This window comes from Dendropsophus ebraccatus, chromosome 3 (assembly GCF_027789765.1).
Source record: "Dendropsophus ebraccatus isolate aDenEbr1 chromosome 3, aDenEbr1.pat, whole genome shotgun sequence".
NCBI classification, from domain to species: domain Eukaryota; kingdom Metazoa; phylum Chordata; class Amphibia; order Anura; family Hylidae; genus Dendropsophus; species Dendropsophus ebraccatus.
The window spans coordinates 177608787-177631733 of record NC_091456.1 but is presented as its reverse complement, the minus strand read 5'-3'; the positions used below and the strand labels follow the sequence as shown (position 1 = coordinate 177631733).

Here is a 22947-nt window from a genome sequence, read left to right as displayed (position 1 = left end):
TCTAACAAAAATCTCCTAATGGCGCCTAGTAGCACATAGAACACCGTCCTTCTGTTCCCTCTTCAGCGTTGTCTTATATACGGGATGTCAGAGGAGCACCGAGGTGTACACCAAGCAGTCGTAACATCCAAACCAATGACCAATATGGTTAATCTGGTGACAAGTTTTGAAGTTGATGTTGGAGATAGCTCCTCAGATCTTTACATTTGCCTGTTTTTCTTATGTCACGGGGCAAAGGGTGTTGACTGGGTCAAGGATCACCAGAATGGCCATTCTTGTGGTGTGTCTCCAGTATACAGGGGTTAATACCAAAAGTGATCTGATGAAGGAGAACCTAGTAACTGACAACAGTGTAAGGGGAACGTAAGTCTCCCAAGTTGATGTGGATGGAGAGAAGACTAGCCCAATGGTCAGATCCCATAGAAGAGCTGCTGTAGAGCAGATTATTCCTGTTGGCAATGATAGTAAGGAGACAGATCACACAAGACAATGGAGCTTGCTGGGTACCTGCATACTGGTCAGAGTCTACAAGGGCACATGGACATCAGACATGAAGTATGGGGAAATGGAAGAAGGTGCCTGGTCTGATAGATCACGTTACATCATGAGGACGGCCGGGTCACACACCTGGTAAAGAAATGGCACCAGGATGCATTATGGGAAAGAAATGGCACCAGGTTGCATTATGGGAAGAAGACAAGATGGCGGGGGCAGTGTGATGAGTAATGTTTTGCTGGAGACCTTATGTCCTGGCATCATATGGATGTTACTGTGACACCGACTACCTACCTAACCACTTCATGGCAGCGGATAATGCCCTGGAGGCCACACTGCATACATCGTTCAGAAATGAAGAACATGACAAAGAGTTCAAGGTGGTGACTCATCCTCTCAAATTCCCCAGATCTCAAACTGATTGATCCTCAGTGGGATGTGCTGGAGAAACAAGTCCCATCCGCACCTCACTCCGCACCTCTCACCGCACAGGATCTATTGCTGATACCACAGGAGACGTCTGTAAGGAAGACAGTAGGCATACAGCACCTGCTACAATGACACATAACCTAGGATAATGCAGATCTACTGGGGACATCTGGTGCTTCTCTAGACTTCTCCAGATGTGCCATTAAAGAGGAAGGTAATGACTCTTCACTATCTTCAGAGAACATAACAATTGGGTCATATGAGTGTTATAGATTACAGTTCCCCGTTTGGGGATGCCTTGGCTTTACCGTATATTACAGCACTTCACGTATACCATAGACAATCTATAGTACTACATTTCACCTGTGCAGTCACCATTGCTGATCGCCATAATAGGGTAGCCTAATGTTCCATCTTATCCATGTTTTCCAAGACTCCCTAGGGCTGCATCCAACTTCAGCTACCAGTATTCAAATGCCGAATGAGCAGATTTAAAGTGTCACTGTCATTTTAAAAATTATTAATATTTTTTTTTTTTTTGCAAATATCAATAGTACAGACGATTTTAAGAAACTTTGTAATTGGGTTTATTAGCCGAAAAAAGCATTTTTATCAAAAAACAGTTTGAAGCTCTCCCCCCTGTCTTCATGGTTCTCTATGGAGAGGGGAGGGGTAGAGGGAGATGAGGCACCAAAACAGGACAACCAACAAAGAGTTAATTTAAAGCTACATCACCGGGCTATCTCCTCTGAAGTCAGCACTGAGCTCTGAATACCGGCTTTCACACAGATCCCACTGTGTAATGCTTTGTTCTCTGCTGGCGACTAATCTCCCTCCTCCCCTCTCCATAGGTTACACAGGGCTCCACTCATGTAAAAGAGCCGTGATTTCCTGATAATGAGCAGTGAATGAGAGAGAGGAGGGAGGGGGGACCTGGGGAAAGGCTTTTTGAATGCAGATGATGGCATATTTGCCTAATAAACCCAATTACAACGTTTCATAAAATCACCTGGACTATTGATTTCTGCAAAAACAAAACAAAACGACAGTGACACTTTAAGCATGCTCGAGTTACGCCTATTTTTACCAATGTTTTTAGTCCCGACTGCTCAAACATCAGAAAGCTGAGCTATTTCAGGCATTTGATTGGTGAGGTGTTGATCTGGGGACAGGTCGGCCGCTGTAGGGTGAGCGGTGGCGGTGGTGGCTCTGTACAGGCTCTCTCAGCCGGCTGACCAAATTGTCGGGTTATAAATCTGTCCCAGCGACTTGTTGAAAAGCTGATAATTACCTACGAGCTTCTGCCTGACATATGCTCAGCATCTCCCCGCACACGTCTGTGTCTCGTCCTCCACATGTGCTCAGTCCGCAAGGTAACCAGGAGGGAGGAGAGAAGGCTGGAAAAGCTCATGAACAAAACTTACTCCATTGTATTAGTATTACATCCTGAATATGTAAGAAATAATACTGTATACAGAGCTGTATTAGTGTACAGGAGTGACAGAAGGGACCTAGAATGTCTGCGAGAGGAGACAGTTACATCAGTGTACGAGGGTGTCCCAGTATATTGAGCCTAGTAGGCAAATGGGCGGATAATGGGAATAACATAGTGTATTTGTATGTAGCGATCTCACCAGCAGAATAGTGAGTGCAGCTCTGGGGTATAATACAGGATGTAACTCAGGATCAGTACAAGATAAGTAATGTAATATATGTACACAGTGACCCCACCAGCAGAATAGTGAGTGCAGCTCTGGGGTATAATACAGGATGTAACTCAGGATCAGTACAGGATAAGTAATGTAATGTATGTACACAGTGACCCCACCAGCAGAATAGTGAGTGCAGCTCTGGAGTATAATACAGGATGTAACTCAGGATCAGTACAGGGTCAGTAATGTAATATATGTACACAGTGACCCCACCAGCAGAATAGTGAGTGCAGCTCTGGAGTATAATACAGGATGTAACTCAGGATCAGTAAAGTATGTATGTACACAGCACAGATTGTACAGTCAGGTCTGATGGTGGATCACTGCCATTTATTTGGCTATTTGGGGACTTTCTTAAAGACGTCTAAGAATCACTTCTGGTTATGAATCCTATGCGATGTGGCAGCTCTTGATAGATGATTTTTTTTTCTCTGACAAGTTTTGATAACGCCACTTAAAGCTTTTCTTCCCGAATGTATTTTTGGCAACTTCCCTGATGTAAGTGAAATGATAAGATAGCCGACGTTCCTGTTCTGTAAGGAGATGGGGACGATAAGGAGGTGGAGGGCAGACTAGAAGATACCTCCAAGATAAGCAATGAGTTTTGTATGACAAAACCTATAATGGTCTCAAATCAGATGGTGACTCCACCTGCAGTTCCCCTGTATACTGTACGCTACCCAGTCATGTCAAGAAGTCGTCATTGGTGAGAATCCAGGTACAGGGATCCCACGTGATGCGGCTTCATGCTGTCAGGACATGATAGGAATTCTCATTTTGCAACAGCTGGAGAGCCACTGGTTGTCGTAGTGGTGCCCGAGTGTCCAGGGCATTCAGCAGTCACCTTAAGCTGGCATTTGGCGAAGATCAAAGACAGGCACTTCCATTATTCTTAATCCTTAGGGGGTACCTCTTTGTCCCAGTTCTGAATCCACAAAATTCATTGTTTTGTAAGTCTATATTCCTCTCCCCTACCATATCATGAATACCGCTGCCTGGTTGAGGAGATGCTCAGCAGTACAGTACTTCACAGCAGCACTGCTGTATTCACACCCTGTCTGCTCCTCTGCCTGTGCCTTCATTCTTTTTTAAATATCCCAATAAAGATGTATGTGTGTGGAGATAGATATTAGATGTTGATGTGGTCAGAGGTGGTGACATCACTCAGAGGGTGTGGTTTTGTGTCAAAGTCAAGAGCCATCCAAGCTTCCTGAGATGGCAGGGGATAATTCAGGAGTTGTTTTGACAGGGAGGGAAGAGCCAGGGATCTGCTGAGACAACACCACACTGAAAATTAAAGGACTACACAACTTCTTGTCAAGAGTAAGGGCCCTATTCCACTGGACGATTATCGTTCAGATTATCGTTAAATCGTTCGAATCTAAACGATAATCGTTCGGTTGAAATGCAGTTAACGATTAACGACCGAACGAGAAATCGTTGATCGCTTTATAAGACCTGGACCTATTTTTATCGTTGCTCGTTCGCAAATCGTTCGCGTTGAATAAGACATCGTTCGGTCGTTCGCAATAGATACGAATGCAATAGGCAATAAATAGCGAAGAAAAAACGATCGCAATTACGATCATAAGTAACGATTATCGTTCAATGGAAATGAGTGAACGTTTTCAGGTCTTTCGCAATAGTGGTCGTTTGCGATCGTTAATCGTTAATGATATGCAAACGATAATCGTCCAGTGGAATAGGGCCCTTAGGGTGGTATTACACGGAACGATAATCGGCCGAATTGGCCCGATTCGGCCGATTATCGCTCCGTGTAATAAATGCAACGATCAGCCGATGACAACGATCATCGGCTGATCGTTGATAAAGTTTAGAACCTATTTTCGTCGGGCGCCGACCGCGCACCGCTGCGTGTAATAGCGGTGCGTGGCCGGCGACTAACGATATACATTACCCATCCACGTTCCAGGGCTGCTCCTGCCGTCCGCTTCTCCCTGCGTCCCGCGCGCGCTCTAGCGTCACAGAGGCCTGTCAGCTGATAGGCCGCTCAGCCAATCACAGGCCGCGGCGGTCCCGGCCTGTGATTGGCTGAGCGGCCTACCAGCTGACAGGCTGCTGTGACGCTAGAGAGCGCGCGGGACCCCCGGGAGAAGAGGACGCAGGAGCAGCCCTGGAACGTGGATGGGTAATGTATGCCAGTTTAGCAAGGGCTGCAAGGACATCGGTAACGATGTCCTTGCAGCTCTTGTCAAACGATTATCGGGCCGTGTAATAGGCCCAGTAAACGAGCAACGATCTAGCAGATCGCTGCTCGTTTACAGGTATTATCGGGCCCTGCTCGGCCCGTGTAATACCACCCTAATACAAGCAAAAATTTGCCAAAGCCAGATTAGTTAGTGATAACACCATATTAGTAAGTAATATAACTTGAGGGTGATAGTTTTATTTTAATATAATTTTCTGATACTGGAATTCACCAACATACACCAGTCATACATGGTAAAACAGTGATGTGAACACAGCCTAACATACCCACATCTGTCAGTGCAGCCCTCAGATTGTACATATAATAATAGCGTATATTCAACGATCTTGAAATTGAGGAACCCGTTGACTATCTGCAGCTGTATGTAAGTGAAGCAATAGGTGTGGGCAGAGGACAAGCCGTCATTCCGTTGTACCAGTCTGCAATGACCGCACTTGGGGTTTACTGGTTTCCTCTTGTATTTCAGAAGTAAAGCTCCCGTCTGTAACAGGTTCCTGTTAGTTTGCTGTTTGATCACACGTTGCGCTTCCTCTTTCGTTGTCTCGTTCCCCCGGCTCTTGTGGTTAACTTGTTATGACATTTTGTGTTTTGCAGAAAGATTTCTCTGTACGAGAAGACCTGCACAAGTCCGATGTGGAGAGCTGGTTGGGTTTCATCACCTTCCTCTGCGAGGTTTTCGGCACCATGAGAAGTAACGCGGGAGAGCCTTTCCGGGTCCTTGTGTGTCCTATCTATACCTGCCTTAGGGAGGTAATGACCACCGTCCTGACAAGTGGATGTAACTTCATCAGACATTACACACTTTGAATCAGGGCCCTGCTAGCCAAGGCTTACTCTGCCAAGTACAATACAAAGCCCATATAGCTTTGTGCGACGGCCAATTTAGCTACATGCAGCATTATAAATATAAAGTTAACTTCAGGATAATACTCAGGAGACAGATGTCTTTAAGGGTTATTCCAGTGAATAAAAAAAAAATAGAATTTTAATTGAATTTTATTTAACAATAATATATTGACTGGCAGCTAGAGATGAGTGTATATACAGTAAGGACGAAGCAAAGCGTTTCGCCCCTATCTGTATTATGCTTATCAGGCTGCTGCGTGTCGCTCCTTCCCAGGTGCTGGGAAAAGATGGATCCCGTCCTGGGAATCTTTTCCCAGTTTCCCAGGACGGGATCCATCTTTTTTCCAGCACCTGGGAAGGAGTGGCACGGAGCGGAGCACACTTCAAAGTGCCACAGCCCGATGAGCAGAGTACAGATAGGGACGAAGCGCTTCGCTTCGTCTTTACTGTATATTCGCTCATCTCTATTGGCAACCATAATGTATGACTCAACCCCTTTGTTGCCACCAGTGGCTGTGTCGGAAACTGCAGGTCTGCACAAGCCCTGGTTCTGGCACAGTTTCATATGGCTCGTGCTGCTGCATCCTGATAGGTCCTTCCCTGATTTCTATGCTAATACAGATTGGGGAAGCTTTCTGTGTTAGTAGCGCTGCAGTCGTGGCACAGTGTGGCAGAGCAAGCGTTGATTGACAGTTATCCCCGATCACTCTGCCACACTGTGCCATGACTGCAGCACTACTGCCACACAGCTCCCCTTAGTGTAATGTCTCCTCTGATAGTAACATGTATTATATAGCCATCAGGGGAAGCTGCAGCACTAGTTACACAGACAGCTCCCCCAGTGTAATGTCTATTCTAATGGTAACATGTATTATATAGCCATCAGGGGAAGCTGGAGCACTAGTTACACAGACAGCTCCCCCAGTGTAATGGCTATTCTAATGGTAACATTTATTATGTAGATATCAGGGGAGGCTGCAGCACTAATGACACAGACAGCTCCTCCAGTGTAATGGCTATTCTATTTGTAACATGTATTATATAGACATCAGGGGAGGCACAGTATCGGCATGCAGCAGCACTAGTATTATGTTTCTGTGCCAGGACCAAGGCTTGTGCAGCCCTGCAGTTCTCAGGGTAGCCATTAGTCGCAGCAGAGGGGTTGGGTCTCACCTTACTGCTTCCAGTCAATGTTAAAAAAAAAAAAATTACACTATCTTCAATAAAGTTATATAACTTTAAGAAAGAAATGTAAAAAAAAAACCCTATTAAATTGATGGCGTGAAATTAGAAAATATCTCCCAGATATGGCGTCAATCTTGTCCATAGAAGTAAGTTCCAGACATTCCCCCTGGACAAACAGACCCTTTTTTTTCTCTCTTGCAACAAAGTCTTGTGTGCCATGATGAAACTTAAAGGAGTTTTCAAGCCTTATAGAATGCATGGCCTATTTTCAGGTTACACCATCAATATTAGATCACCAGGGGACTGACCCCAGGAACCCCCACCAGTCCAATGTTTGGAGTGACCACAGCAGTCATTGTCTTTTCATTAGCAGCGTTACCCTGATAACTTGGATAGATGGAAGCTGCAGTGCCCTGGATCACAGCTTCTAAGGCCTTGTTCTCACATTCTGTATATATGGGCAGTGTGCAACGGAACGGATTAGTGTACTGAGCAGTTCCCCATACAGTACAATGGCTCAGGCTATTGTCATTATTACTGTGACCAGAACACATTGACAACCCCTGTGGTTTCTCGTAAATTTTACACAATAGGATTGTGTATATCCTATTGATTCTTAAGAGCTAGCTATAACTTCAGAATCTAATGTCCCTTTAAATAGACGTCGCCCCAGGGTAAGACCTTTTGCAAGAAGTCTACTCTGTACAGAGACGTCCTTAGGGACCTGGCGGAGATCAGTCACTCTCACTCTCCTCCTTCCCCTGGAGACACCAGACCGGTCTTGGAGAGGTCCCAAGTGCTAAGCGTTTGCCTGACTTTCAGGAATACATTTGGAAAAGTGATTAAACATGTAATCTGCCATAGAGGCTCCCAGCGTAATGTGTGCAGCAAGCAGAGTATATAATGTCATTACTGCCAACCCCAGGACTCCATGTGGACTAGGGTATGGGTTTAGGCACACTTCAACTTCTAAAGCAGAGATAGCGAACCATCGGCCCTCAAGCTGTTGCAAAACTACAATTCACATCATGCCTAGACAGCCAAAGCTTCACTTTGGCTGTCCAGGCATGATGGGAGTTGTAGTTTTGCAACAGCAGAATAGTGAGTGCAGCTCTGGAGTATGATACAGGATGTAACTCAGCATCAGTACAGGATAAGGAATGTATGGTATGTACACAGTGACCCCACCAGCAGAATAGTGAGTGCAGCTCTGGAGTATAATACAGGATGTAACTCAGCATCAGTAAAGGATAAGGAATGTAATGTATGTACACAGTGACCCCACCAGCAGAATAGTGAGTGCAGCTCTGGAGTATTATACAGGATGTAACTCAGGATCAGTACAGGATAAGGGATGTATGTACACAGTGACCCCACCAGCAGAATAGTGAGTGCAGCTCTGGAGTATGATACAGGATGTAACTCAGGATCAGTACAGGATAAAGAATGTATGTACACAGTGACCCCACCAGCAGAATAGTGAGAACAGCTCTGGAGTATAATACAGGATAAGTAATGTATGTACACAGCTTAGACAGATATGTGCTTGTGTAACGTTGTGTGGGTTCACTTATACACATACACATATGTAATTGTTGGACCATGTATGTTGGCAGTAGCTGATGTAGTTGATCTCCTCGGCCCCAGCGTCTGTCACCAGGCTCGTGAGATAGTATTTATAACAGACTGACGTTAATGAAACTCAGCCCGGGGCATTGTCTGTGCCTGGAGCCGGGACTCCACAGATCCCTTTCATCCTTCCATCGATCTAAATAAGTCAGGTGCTTGTGCAGTGTCTCCTTACCATCGGCAGAATTGTTAGTCACAGTTTGGAACACAGATCCTGGATACCATGGCTTCGGCAGCACGTTGCGGACTCTTTTAGGGAGACCCTTTACTTCCACTTGACCCGGGGCATAGTTTTCCATCCTGCTTTTTTTCTGGCACCGGAACGGGGTGTTGTCCGGAGCACGTACATCAGTGATATCCACCACCTGCTTATTGCACCAGCCACACGAGTTACCTGCTGCAGAAAACACCATGTACTCCGTAATGTAATGGGGTTCAAACCGATCCCTCCTCCTGCCAGATTAGAGAGCTATTGCTAAGGGCGGCCTATGGTACCACTGTCATGTGTTTTAATCAATGGACACCCATTTATTTCCATATTGCAACCAAATGAACAGTGGTTGAGCAATTGGTCTAACTACGCACAGGTGTAGGCTTGAATGTAGCTATACCGACACAGAGGTAGTAGGTGCACCAGTATTACAGTGCTATAAGGACACAGAGGTAGTAGGTGCATCAGTATTACAGAGCTATAAGGACACTGATGTAGTAGGTGCACCAGTATTACAGAGCTATAAGGACACTGATGTAGTAGGTGCACCAGTACAGAGGTATAAGGACACTGATGTAGTAGGTGCACCAGTATTACAGAGCTATAAGGACACTGATGTAGTAGGTGCACCAGTACAGAGGTATAAGGACACTGATGTAGTAGGTGCACCAGTATTACAGAGCTATAAGGACACAGAGGTAGTAGGTGCACCAGTATTACAGAGCTATAAGGACACAGCGGTAGTAGGTGCACCAGTATTACAGAGCTATAAGGACACAGAGGTAGTAGGTGCACCAGTATTACAAAGCTATAAGGACACAGAGGTAGTAGGTGCACCTTAGTTTTATGTATTCACCAGTTTGTTCCTTTCTCCCCGCAGCTGTTACAGTCTTATGACGTTAAGGAGGATGCTGTTCTCTGTTGTTCCATGGAGGTGAGGCTTTTTGGACCATTTTCCACCTGTGCATTTTTATTCCTATTATTAGCATCATCAATGACATGTCATAAATTGTCATGTATGGTTCCTTCATAGACTATAATGTTGTGTTACCCAACCCGTGGCTCTTCAGCTGTTGCAAAATTACAACTTCCATCATTATGTAGCTGTCGGTTGGGGAGCACTGCTATGATGTATGGTTCCTTCACATCCATAGACTATAACGTATGGCTCCTGCATAGACTATAACTTATGGCTCCTCCATATCTATAGACTATAATGCATGGTTCATACATATCCTTGTATTGTATTGTATGGGTTGCCTATAACCTTTAACTATAATTTATGGATCCACCATAGACTATACTGCGTGGTTTGTCCATAGCCATAGACTACTTCATCCATATCCATACACTATAATATATGGTTCGTCCGCATCCATACACTATAATACATAGTTTGGCCATAAACTTAGACCATAATGCATAGTTCCTCCATAGACTTTAACCAAGGGGACATCCATATTCATGGAACCTAATGTATTCCTTCATAGACTATAATCTGTGGGTTGTCCGTATTCATGGACCATAATGTATGGGTCCTCTATATTCATAGACTAAAATATATGGCTTGTCCGAAGACTCTAATCATATTCCAGAAAACAGTCTGCTGGTCTTGGTCATTGGACGTGCATTGCCCGTATAGCGTAGATCCTACCGAGACAATAAAGACAATGATAAAGCGGCTTCCTGGCAATCACATTGAGTTGTACATTGACTTATGAATGACACCGAGGTCTTGTAGCCGTAGGATATGTGATAGTCTGTGACAGCCCGGTCCACCTGTGGTTGAGACTCTGTCACTGGCTTGACCTCTCGCTAACACTTAGGGCAATTATCTATGTCAGTCTGTCACCCAAGTCATCTCCCCAGTCAGTCTGTGTCTGGCATTCATGCACCAGCTGAGCCGGAGACACAGGCGTCTGAGACGGTGACCATTTAACATGCGACTTGTAACCTCTGCTCTGTTGACAGCTGCACAGCACTGGACGTCTACTGGAGGAACAGCTGCCTGAGATGATGACGGAGCTGCTGGCCGCCGCACGGGACAAGATGCTGTGTCCCACCGAGTCCATGTTGACCAGGTCTCTCTTGCTAGAGGTCATTGAGCTGCATGCCAACAGCTGGAACCCCCTGACCCCAAGCATCACCCAGTACTACAACAAGACTATCCAGAAACTTACAGGTTGACATGTGAGGAGAAGAGGGGGCAACAGCCGACAGGACACAATCCCTAGGGTAGGGGGGAAGTCTCGCCACCCTGACGTAAACCCCAGGATGTACCAACTGGACTCGCCAACCTTTCTGTGAAGATAAATGAAGGAACAACACGTGTTAATAAATCAAACAGCATGCTTAAGAACTCATTCAGCGAACAGGGAGGGGGGAAGCTGCCTTCTTTTTCAGTCCAGTACCCTGCTCTAGAACGACACCTCCATCTCCTCCGTCGTCACATTAGCATATTGTTCGAGCCGCGGCGCACGCACCAAGACATTGTCACTGTGGGCGCAGTAGAGATGTGTATTGTAGGAAGCCGACTGGCTGCTATTGTTTACACAGCATATTGAGGGCTTTTACGGGCCAACTGGCAGGAGGTGGGTCTGGGCAGATGTCTCAGGAGAACAAAGAGGGCACGGTCAGGGCTGACATTGATTATTGACCTCCTCTTTGTCACCGCTTGGAGCTTGGGGGGAGTCGGGAGGTTTGGTTATGTATTAAAACACTGCACGGGTTGAGTTTTTATTTGCACTCTATGGTTCTCTTTCGAATAATTTAGGGTTTTGTTCCATTTAAAGGTTGAGGTATGGGGAGAAAAAAAAATCCTGCGAATTACCATCCTCGTTTGTTTTTTTAATGCCGTCCAAGTGGACGGATCCAGTAGATTGGGGGAGACACTAACCAAGCCAGTTATTCTGGAGTATAACTTTTACCAGGGACCATAATGGATTCCCTAATAAATTGCAGTGCAATATGTAGTAAAGCATCATGAAATGGTTAACAGCGGGTTCTGTTGTGATTTGTTACCAGCATCATCCATCATGATCAGTCTATGACAAGTCGGAAGAGCACGTAAGGGGGGGGGGGGGGGGGGGAATGGGGTTATTAATCCTATTGTAACTTTAGTCAGTACAGTGCTCGTGACTCCCCTTTGTTCTTTTTGACCATATTTCGCCAGCATTGGTTTGGGTAGCACCTTTCTGATCAGACTTTGGATGCATGACCTTGATCAAAGAACCCTGAAACGATTTAAAATATCAAATACACTTTGAGTACATGCAACACTCACCTGGAGTCATTATGCACCCAGACTGTCATTTTATGGCCATATTATCCCCATTGAGCGTAACGGTCTCAAAACGTGCGTCATAAAATCCCTTGAAGGAAGACCTCCCCTTTAAACAGACACATATTTTTTATTTTTATTTATTTAGAGCATTATTTTAATTATTAAGCCTGTGTTTTCCATAGGTAAGTTTATATGCTATTACCTTTCTTGACTCAAGGGGCGCTGTTCTGTAACTCTCACACCTACCGTATATGTTCTCCAGTGATCGCTCCCGGGATCCAGAGCAGATCTTGTCCACTTGTTTCTGTTTTATTTTTTCCAACAATTTGCTTATTTGTTGCGTATTACGCATTGGCCATGTGGAGGCTTTTTTTATTCATATTTATGTGACATTACTTTATTAAAGATGACTACCTTAGAAAGCACTACGTTTTATGGGAATCTTTGAATTTTTAGCTCCACTCTTTCCTGGGTGACATCATGAAAGTGTTTGATCCGCCTAATTGTGTGATGTCACGGTTGTGGTGGAGGCGCAGTGGCCTTGGGCCGAAGTAGTTAATGGGTTTTAATGCAGAAAGGAGTTGTAGAACCTAAAATGCTGTGCTGACACCATGCTAGGTGGAGTATTAGCAAAAGATGCGTCATGACCAGTGATCAACTTTGATCAAGCACTCGATCACTAGTTCACTGGAGTGCAGGATGTGCTGATTTTACATTTATGGCTTAAAGATAGGCCCTGGTGTCCAGGAATGATTCCACTCTATAGGAACATAATGCAGTGAGAGACTTTATGTAGCATACCATAGTTTGTAAGCAGTGCAAATGTCAGGTGGAGGAGAACTATAAGAGGGGCACACACACTATTCGATAGTTTGCATGTGACTTGTGTACTGCATATGGTCCCAATGGGCAGAGATGGAGAATACAGTGCATAGATGAGTAGCACTCAACACTGGTCCATACTGGAAGTCATCTTAACTTTTTGAGAATTGGATTCAAAAGGATTGGTCCAACCTTGAGTCCTGTCTGATTTGCCCACAAGAATGTATAGCCAAACTGGTCATGATCCCATTATCTGTTGCCTATACTGTAGGCTAGGATCACCCATTGTATGGCTAGTTTTTGAGACTGTGGCAACCACATTCATGACATTGGCTCCCCAAAACTTACAACTATCAACCACCTGGAGGAGCAGCAGTGTTAAACGTTGATTTTGTACTGTACATTCGTCTAGGTCTTTGTGTTGTTTTCTGTGTTGTTTTAGAACTGTTCGATGTAGGTAGGATTGTAAATATCAATAGTTGTCCTATGATGGGATGATTATAAACTGTACAGCTTATGTGCTGGGAATGAGAAGAGGGAAGGTAAGCCAGGTGCCAAACCCCTGGTTGGCGGCCTACCTCCCGGAAAACAAAGGGGTTAGGCAGTTTAAATCGAGTATGCCTGACCCTCCTTTTCCCTAATATTTATCAATAAAGAGTCTTGGGGGATGGGGGGATGGTCATTAAAGAAGCGGACCGTACTATCAAAATCATTAGGATCAGACAACTTTTTACTAGTGTGTATGGTGATCTTAAGTAAGATATATGATCTCCGCAACGGAAACCTCTCCGTATATATGACTGGCTAAATGCCAAATATTCCATTATGGCACATCCTTTTTTTTTAAAGACAAATATTTTTTGTGTAGTTACCAGATGGTTTAAACGCCTTAGTGTGACCAGTTGTAGCCCAACATCGTGAAAAGTAGGCAAGTAAATTCTTGGCCGAAATGTATACATCTATGTCACTCAGTACTGTTCCAAAGTGGTAATTTTTTACTTTGGTGTTATGTAAAAAAGCCTAAAAAGGAAGTGACGACCCATCTGGGCCACCACCAGTTGACTGTCAGCCAGTACTTTTGAACATGATTATATTAGAAACATATATGACCAAGGTCGAAACTTCTAAATTAAACATCTAGATCTCCTTGATGATCATCTGGGCTGGCTTCTTCTCCATTCTTTCCATATGAGGAAAGGAAATGACAACCCATGTTGGCCATCACCTAATGGTCCTCAAAGTGGTTGTCTTTAATGGGATATGCTATAGTATTCTTTACTGGTAGAGTTACGTGCCCAGCCAAAGATAGCAAACTAAAGCATATCCATGTATGACTGCTTTATCAGAAATCGGGATTAACGATATGGCCTCAAAACAACAGAAACAGACATGCTTTGTTTTTGGCCAAAACGTATGAATCTATGCCCAAGGGGTGACAACCCATCTGGGCGCTCACCAATTGGTTATCACCATTGGTTGTGGTATAATACTTCTATTATATATACTAATCATATATATGACCATGTTCTTCAAATGTGAGACCATCATGCTTTTTGGGAAAATTAGCAAAATGAAATGTATACTTTTGGTGAATTTAACCATCTGGGCTGGTCGATCTCCCTTCAGGATACTTGTGAGGGAGAGGCCATGTCAAGCTATGTTGGCCCTTACCAAATGCTCCTTTGTCTTGGCCAAAGGGTCCTATTCCACCGGACGATTATCGTTCAGATTATCATTAAATCGTTCGAATCTAAACGATAATCATTCGGTTGAAATGCAGTTAACGATTAACGATCAAACGAGAAATCGTTGATCGCTTTATATGACCTGGACCTATTTGTATTGTTGCTCGTTCGCAAAACGTTTGCAAATCGTTCGCATTGAATAAGACGTCGTTCCCAGTAGATACGAACGCAATAGCGAATAAATAGCGAAGAAAAAACTATCACAATTACGATCATAAGTATTGATTATCGTTCCATGGAAATAAGTGAATGTTTTCAGGTCTTTCGCAATAGCAGTCGTTTGAGATCGTTAATCGTTAACGATTATGCAAACGATAATCGTCCGGTGGAATAGGGCCCAAAGATGGCAAGTAATGACATCTCTGTGTACGACCAGAAACGTGCCAACAACTCCAACACGGAAGAGAATTTTTTCTCTTTGTAGCTAATTGGGCCGAAGGCAACAATGTGGCCGTGAAAAAAAAACATAGCTAAATTGCCTATATATATATATATATATATATATATATATATATATATATATATGAATCAATGTCCATCTCAATTCCTTAATGCCTTCCATAATGTTACCAAGTGATCATTTATGTTGTATATCATGATTGTTTTTAGTCTTGCCGACCTAGAAGAGTCTTCTTTCTGGTTCATCACGTGGAGTAGGAGTCCACTGGTGCATCGGCACTGAAGAATAGTAGGTCACGGTTTCACTTCCTGGAGGTCAGTGGAGGAAATGATGTCACTGTTCGGCAATTTCCTTATTTACTTTCTCTACAGACCCTCGACTTAGTAAATCATTCCTGGTGCTTATTAAATGTTAAATTCCAAAGACGAGAGGGGAAAGGCAGGGTAGTTTCCTGTTCTCTGCTCATCCTGCAGTCAGAGGGAGTACAAGGAAATTTGGCTTGACGTCCCAAGTCTCCCATCAAAGCGCATCAGGATGAACGTCTTGCATTCTTGGCCAGTGCATTAATGTTTTAAGTAATAGCGTTGTGTGTCGGTGCGTGGAATGTGTTTTTTTACTTTTAAGGATACTTGTAGGGCTGAAGTATTTTATCTTTCGGATTCGTGCTTGCTTATGAGAAGTGGCTGATGTAGAACACATGTAGCTGAGCCGTGCCTGCCATAGCGTTTATTATAGACAGCGTCCGAGATTACCAGCAACCCTCCAACTTCTGAGCACCATAGGGGGAAATGATGAATATTAGAGTACCAAGACCTTACTTTGATGAAGGTTATAGAGTAGGATAAGAACTTGTCAGCGCACTTTGATTGTAATTGGATCACACCATGTTCTGGGTCCATCATGGAGAACCATCAGCATGTTTCTAGAGCGATTCCAGTCAAACATTCATTTGGTATTGACATTTTTCTATAACTTAATTAAAAAAATTTACTCCCATAAAAGCACACCAATTTTATTATTTTCTGTATTATAGTCTAAACTTATTTCTGTACTGAATACTGCAATATGTGCTGCTAGGAGGTTTGGGCCAAGGCAAACTTGGGAACATCCATGTGCACCATTAAAAATTACCACTATAATTCTGCCCACTATGGACAAGACTGTAACTACTGTAATACTACCCCTTGTGAAAAAGAAGGTAACCACTACAATACTGCCATTATGTACAAGAATATAACTACTATAATACTGCCCCTATGTACAAGAATATAACTACTATGATACTGCTCCTATATACAACAATATACTATAATACTGCCCACTATGAATAATATAACTGCCATAATACTGCTCCTATATACAAGAATATACCTACTATAGTAGTGCTCCCTATATACAAGAATATAACTACTATAATACTGCGCCTATATACAGGAATATAACTACTATAATACTGCTCCTATATACAGGAATATAACTACTATAATACTGCTCCCTATATACAATAATATAACTACTATAATACTGTACCTATATACAAGAATACAACTACTATAATACTGCTCCTATATACAAGACTATAACTACTATAATACTGCTCCTATATACAAGAATATAACTACTATAATACTGCCCACTATGAATAAGAATATAACTGCCATAATACAGGTCCCTAAAAACAACAATATAACTACTATAGTACCATCCCCTAGGTACACAATCTATTATATTTCAGTAATGATTGTCTGGAGTTGCTCTTCAAGATTTTTTTCTAGTTATTTTCTGAGGATTTCGACTGAAATTGAAAGCAGGTGTTACATATTACAGACCAGCCAGCAGGTAGAGTTTATCCTGGCACATAATACGTTGCGCCAGGTCTAAACCTACCGAGGCTTAAACGCTACAAGTTCTTGGTAGTTCTCATAAAACTTCACACAGAACCATCTACCTGGAACGTGCTTTTGTTTGTATTGGTTGGCTTGTAGCTGCCGTTGTAATGTGAATGTTATTGGAACCTGTCGGGTGCAGGAATTATGAGTTACAGATCTGCCCGAGACCGACTCATGGCCGAGAACGAGAAGGCATCTGCAGTGAATATACCTTCTGTATCGTTCTATTTTTCCTCCTTAGAGACCATAACTGTGTTCCTCAATGCCGATGGATACTAAAATACTCATTATGTTCAGTTACTTGAACGTTCTTCTTTCGGACCATCTTAAGGAACCATAGAACTTTTGCATCTATTGAACCTTGCAATCATAAGCCTTACTCCTTCGTAAGTCATAAGCTCTTTGGAACACCGTGTCGCTTGAGGTCTTTACCAAAAGTGAGCGTGCTGAAGAGGCTTTTATAGAGCATGCTCACCACATTTCTTCTATTCTCAGTAGAAGTGCTTTTGGCCAAGACTAAATGAACACTCGGCCAAGTTGACTCCTCTCCAAACTTGTGTCAATCAACTGCCAAGGAGATGTGATCATGGGGCTCTACTGTATTTTGTAGACAAAGGTAGGCAGCACTCACCAATCGGTTCAGTGATTTTATTCAGTGCAGGAATGCATCAATATTTACAGCAGTACGCGTTTCGGCCAAGCATGGCCTTCATCAGCTTTAGCTTGGCCGAAACGTGTACTGCTGTAAATACTGATGGATTCCTGCACTGAATAAAATCACTGAACCGACTGGTGAGTGCTGTGGGGACCTTTGTCTACATATTGCTGGAATCCTCCACCACCAGCACCACCACCCTACGGAGTGCCGTCCTTCCAACTACTCCACCGTATTCTAGACCGTCTTCATACTCGGACCTCTTGTTGTCCCTAGTTAAGAGGATTGGTCTCGGACATCAGTCAATTTATATACATGAACGGAAATAATCGCCGTTTGCCATGCGATATGTGTTTTCGGATATTTTCTGACTCTGAGACAAGCTTTTTATTTTTTTTCTTATGCACGGACCCACAGTAATGTAAAGGAGATCTTTTTATTTGATGGCACTGCATGTATTTACTGTACTTCACGGTGCATTTGCATTGAGACAGTAGCTATGAATTATTCAACCTGCTCTTATTATTAACTGCTTTGGAAGAAAACTTGCTGGAAATGATTAAATCCTTCATGTTTCCTCCAAGATCACGTCTGTATAAGTACTTATGGGCTACTCAGCAAGACGTGTTCATGAAATATTCAGACCCAATGTATGCAACAGAACCCATCATATGGGTAATAAATGTTTAACCCTCCACATCGTGCACTGCAGTACAGCACTTACCGTATGATACGGCTTAAAAGGGTCGTCTCACTACGATGACCCCTGTCCATAAGAGCTTACTATTAGCGTATATAGATGTAATAGAGGGGAGAGCCTTGCTTGGGACCCCCCACTATGAGCTATAGAAGAGATCCGCTCCATTATGCCCATGCATTATATGGACGGCTATTCATTTGAACGACCGTCATGCTACATGTTCCCTGTATGGCTTTCACCGAAAAAGGAGTGAATTGCTAGAGGATAAAGATGTTGACCTATAGCTTCAGGAAATTGAAGCTTAAAGGGAATCTGTCACTAGGTTTCTACTGTCTTAAATGAGGGCAGCATAAACTAGTGACAGAAATGCTGAACAGATTGGTGTATTACTTGCATCATTTTGTTCAGCCGTTCTCCTAATGTGCAGGAGATTAGGATTCTTGCCACTGCCCCCTTCCTTCAGCTCCTGACTGACAGGTGACTCCCTATGCCCAGCATGGATAGATAGCTGCCAATCAGCAGCTAGTAGGCGGGGTTTGCTGGTGCTCATGAATATCTTGGATCACTTGGCTCATGCACATAATGGACTACTTATTGTCCATGTTATTCAGGAGGATATCAGCTGCACAGAACAATGTTAGTGATACATCATTCTGTTCAGATTCTCTGCCACTAGTTCATGCTATCCTTAGGACAGCCTAAACCTACTGACAGAGTCTCTTTAATCGTTGTTCATTGCAAGTCCTGCAACTTTATCATATACTTTATGTATCAGTATTTCTTGCTGTCACTCAGCAGGAATTATACTTTACCATCCGATCACGCTGATGTATGGCTTGGACAGTGCACAGAAATATACATTCCCTGTCATGTATCTTGGTTTTCAAGATCCCTGCTTGCTGTCAATCAATGGGAACCCTTGTTGTGCAGGATGCGGAAACTTTCATTCCCAGTTAATGACTGCAAGCGGAGATCTTAAAAGTTGCAGGGAATGGTACACAAAATTTCTTAGAAAGTTTGTGAAGTTTTTATACAATGAATGAATTTTATTGCTATATAGCCTCTTGGTTGAACTACTACCAAGGTTGCAGATAGTGTACGTTCTCATGTAATGTCTGTTTAGGGGCCAAGGTTAGGTGGTGCCATTTAATCCCATAGACGACTGGCACAGTAAGTGCAGTGCAGTTGTTTCATGTTCAAGTTTTTGCACCACTTGGTCATGAAATAGATCCTCTTACCCCACAATGATTGTGAAAATTGTATGTAGCCATGGCACTTCTGGCCGGCACTTGTGGTTTTCTACTAGCAGCCAGGATTTGTTTGCTTATAGTGTAGCATAGGCTGCTGATGGAGAATAATGTAGAGGTTTCTGTGTATGCGTGTTCTTACCTGGTGGGCATGGGGTTTCAGTCTTAATAAAATAATTTCTAAGGCCCCCTTTACACGTCCCAGGCCGTTTTTACTGGGCAGGAATCACTAATCGGGAAGCCTTGCAGGGGACTTCAGGAAACCATCAGTGTAAAAACGGAGGAGAAAAAAAAAAAAAGAAGAAAAAGCTATACTGCTGCCGAAAAGCTTCTTTTTGTCTCTCCCGGCTATCTGCTAGCGTGAGAGTGACGTCATGCACATTCCATTGACACTTATGCGTCGCAACACTGGGGGAAAGGGGGCGGCAGTGACATAACGCATCCTCCAGCCAGAAGAGTGATTGACAGTAGCACAGCAATTGACAGTATGTGCTCCTGTTAAGAAGCGCAAGGGCCAAGCATTTGCAGCACTCGCCTGGGCTGCCAAGAAATGCATTCGTAATTCCATATGCACATCCAGAGCTGTCCGGAATTCCGGATGCCTCCATAGGGTTCTAAAAATCTTGAAGGGTATCCGTCCCCAGTAAAACCCTATGGGTCAGGAAATCTGTCTGGATGAAGCCTCTGGCTTTTCAGAGTGGGTTGGTGTCAGTTCACATCATGTGCAGTTTTGATGCATTGAGGAGTAAGTGATTTGACTTGTATGATGTGCGTTATAAAGAATTGAAGTCTTCAGGTTGTGTTCACAGTTGACTTTTTGGGACTCAAGTCATCGCAAAAACTTGGAAATCAGTGGGGAGGGGGCTGAGAGCCCCCCAGGATGAATCTTAAAGATGATGATGTGATCCCATAGTTCACAATAAGTCAGCTGACCCTGGACAGACCACTTCTTCTGACACATTAAACACTGTGATTTTCTGTGGGTCAGGGTGGTGATCACATGACCCAGTTAGACTAATGAAACATATGGACATAGCTGTGCTGAAATGAAACAGACAGCATTGTAGGACTAATAATGGTGAGTGTGCATTATATGGGGGGGGGAAAAGAAAAGAAAAAAACCTGGAGGGCTTCTTTAATTGCAAAAATGTTGAGAATTCTAAAAATGTTATTTTTTACTAGCGTAAGACTTGTAAAGACAATGAAACATGGTTTGATAAACGATAAAACCTATCTTATAGTACATCTATTGATCGTGTATGTCTAGTTCTCCTCTAAACCTGAATTATGGGATTATTCACAGAAGCACAGAGTATTTTAGGATGGCATCATCTGTGGACTTGGTGGGCAGGGTGGTCACAGATTAATATTTACATAGTTGAAGGAGCTGGGTTTCAGGAGTGTGTGAAGTTTGACCTGTCCTCTGGACAGGTGGTTTAAAGGGGTTATCCTGCGCTACAAAAACATGGCCAGAGACAGCACCACTCTTGTCTCCAGCTTGGGCGGGGTTTTGCTGCTCAGTTCCATTGAAGTGAATGGAGCTTAATTGCAAACTGCACCTGAACTGGAGACGAGAGTCGTGTTGTCTCTGAAAAAAAGTAGCGCTGGATTACCCCTTTAACCTTTCATCGCTTCCCCCTAGGAGATGTCAGATCAAGTTCCGGAGATGAAGTAGCGTTATATGTCTTGTTAATAAAACTGCTTGCCCGGACCCTTTTATTGGATGTTTTCTATGTACAGTATGTGTCCGTAACAACGTACAATAAAACCACCTCTAGTTACGCCTAGAAAATGCCTTTAGTGTTTGTGGAATATTTCGGCTTCATTCGATATTCCTCTGTACTAGATGATTTCTGCTCTGCAGTAACCGAAACTGGAGCATTCTATGAGGCAAGTCTCAAAAACATCCCAGGCACAAGGGTGGCCTGCCTAAAAGCCCTGACACGTTGGCTGACGTCGTACCGTGCCCCCTGACCTCCGTGATGTCGGCAAGCTGCAGCCAGCTCCTCTCGCCCCTTTCTATTGTATGAAATCGTAGGTGCGTTAGACGTGCGCATAGGGCAGTCCAGATGGGTTGTAGTTGAGTGTTTTTTAGGTGGGGATCAGCTGCAGTTGTGAGGGTTGTGCTCATATAGACCTAACTAGTGTTAAGTTGATCTGTTAAAATATTCGGTTTCGGCAGTGTTATCCAAACCTGTTCAGCTTGATTCCCCGCAGCTGCAGAAGCTGGATGTCACCATTAGAAGTCCTGGAAAACATGGATACAGCCATAGGCTATGTGCACACAATGTATATTTTTGTAAAACCACGGCCGTTGTTGCACATTGCAACAACAGCTGTGATTATTGTGAAAATATACGTTGCCTTGCAGTCTATGGCCGGTCTCTTACGAGGTCTGAACATAGCCATAGGCTGTATCCATGTTTTCCTAGAGTAGCATTTAACTTCTGCAGCCTCCCGACTCCTCCTACACATGATGTTGGGGCAAAGAAGGATCAGGCATGTTGGATTTCAATTGCCTGATCCTTTTTAAGCTGTTGCTGAGTCCTGATAGTGGCTTAACCCACCTCTCTCCATTCAGAACAAGCCAAATGTTCATGTGTATGGAGCCATTGGGAGAGGTGTTGGTCGACAAACATTTGGTCTGATACATATGGGTGCCTCTAGAATGCCGTGCTAGACACGTCTAGAGATCAGAGGAGTTATAAAGATGTAAAATTAGGTTCACACTGGTTCATATGCTCCAGTCCGCACTGGCGCTGACCAGATTTCTGCAGCAACAGATGCAAATGGAGACTAACAGACCCCACCCTCTTAAATGGGGTCTGTATGGATTTCCATTGGGGTCAGTTATGTTTCGGGACAGAAAAATGCTAAGGGGGAGATTTATCAAACATGGTGCAAAGTGAAACTGGCTCTGTTGCCCCTAGCAACCAATCAGATTCCACTTTTCATTCCTCACGGACGCTTTGGATAATGAAAGGTGGAATCTGATTGGTTGCTAGGGGCAACTGAGCCAGTTTCACTTTACACCATGTTTAATAACTTTTTTTTTTTTTTTTTTTGTGCCATTGTTCAAACAGATTCTGCCACATAGGTCTGGAAGCCTTTATGGCACTGTGAATCTAACCGTAGCTAAGAAGAGATTTTGGCTGACATCTTTGTTACCGGACTCCCCTGTAGAAATTGATGTTAGGCCTGGCTGAGTATAAGTGGGTTCTGGACACATTTATTAGACCTGGTAGGAAATAACGGGAGGGAAGGTGGGGGGTACTGGGCTTTCCCTATACTTGTTTTGTCGACAAGCAAATGTTGTGTACGGTGCATTATACCACTACTATGATGGCGGGATTCTGCCTTCACCATCCTCCGCAGATCCCCTAAAAATCTTGTCGCTTAACCACTCATGTATCCCGACTGTTACAAGTGACCCTCCCCATGGTTGTAATGCATTGTAAATAAGTGACCT

At 43.6% G+C, this 22947-nt stretch overlaps 1 protein-coding gene across 5 annotated transcripts in view; it reads left to right on the top strand.

Annotated features, from left to right (window-relative positions):
* The window catches only part of CTIF (cap binding complex dependent translation initiation factor), a 147016-nt gene extending 135204 nt beyond the window's left edge, over window positions 1–11812 (top strand). For all 5 annotated transcript variants that reach the window (XM_069963210.1, XM_069963212.1, XM_069963211.1 and 2 more), the window contains 3 exons: window positions 5461–5616; window positions 9618–9671; window positions 10709–11812. In XM_069963210.1, the coding sequence (XP_069819311.1) occupies window positions 5461–5616; window positions 9618–9671; window positions 10709–10924 (426 nt within the window). In that variant the 3' untranslated portion in view covers window positions 10925–11812. The remainder of the gene's footprint in view (window positions 1–5460; window positions 5617–9617; window positions 9672–10708) is intronic.
* Window positions 11813–22947: the final 11135 nt, after the last annotated feature.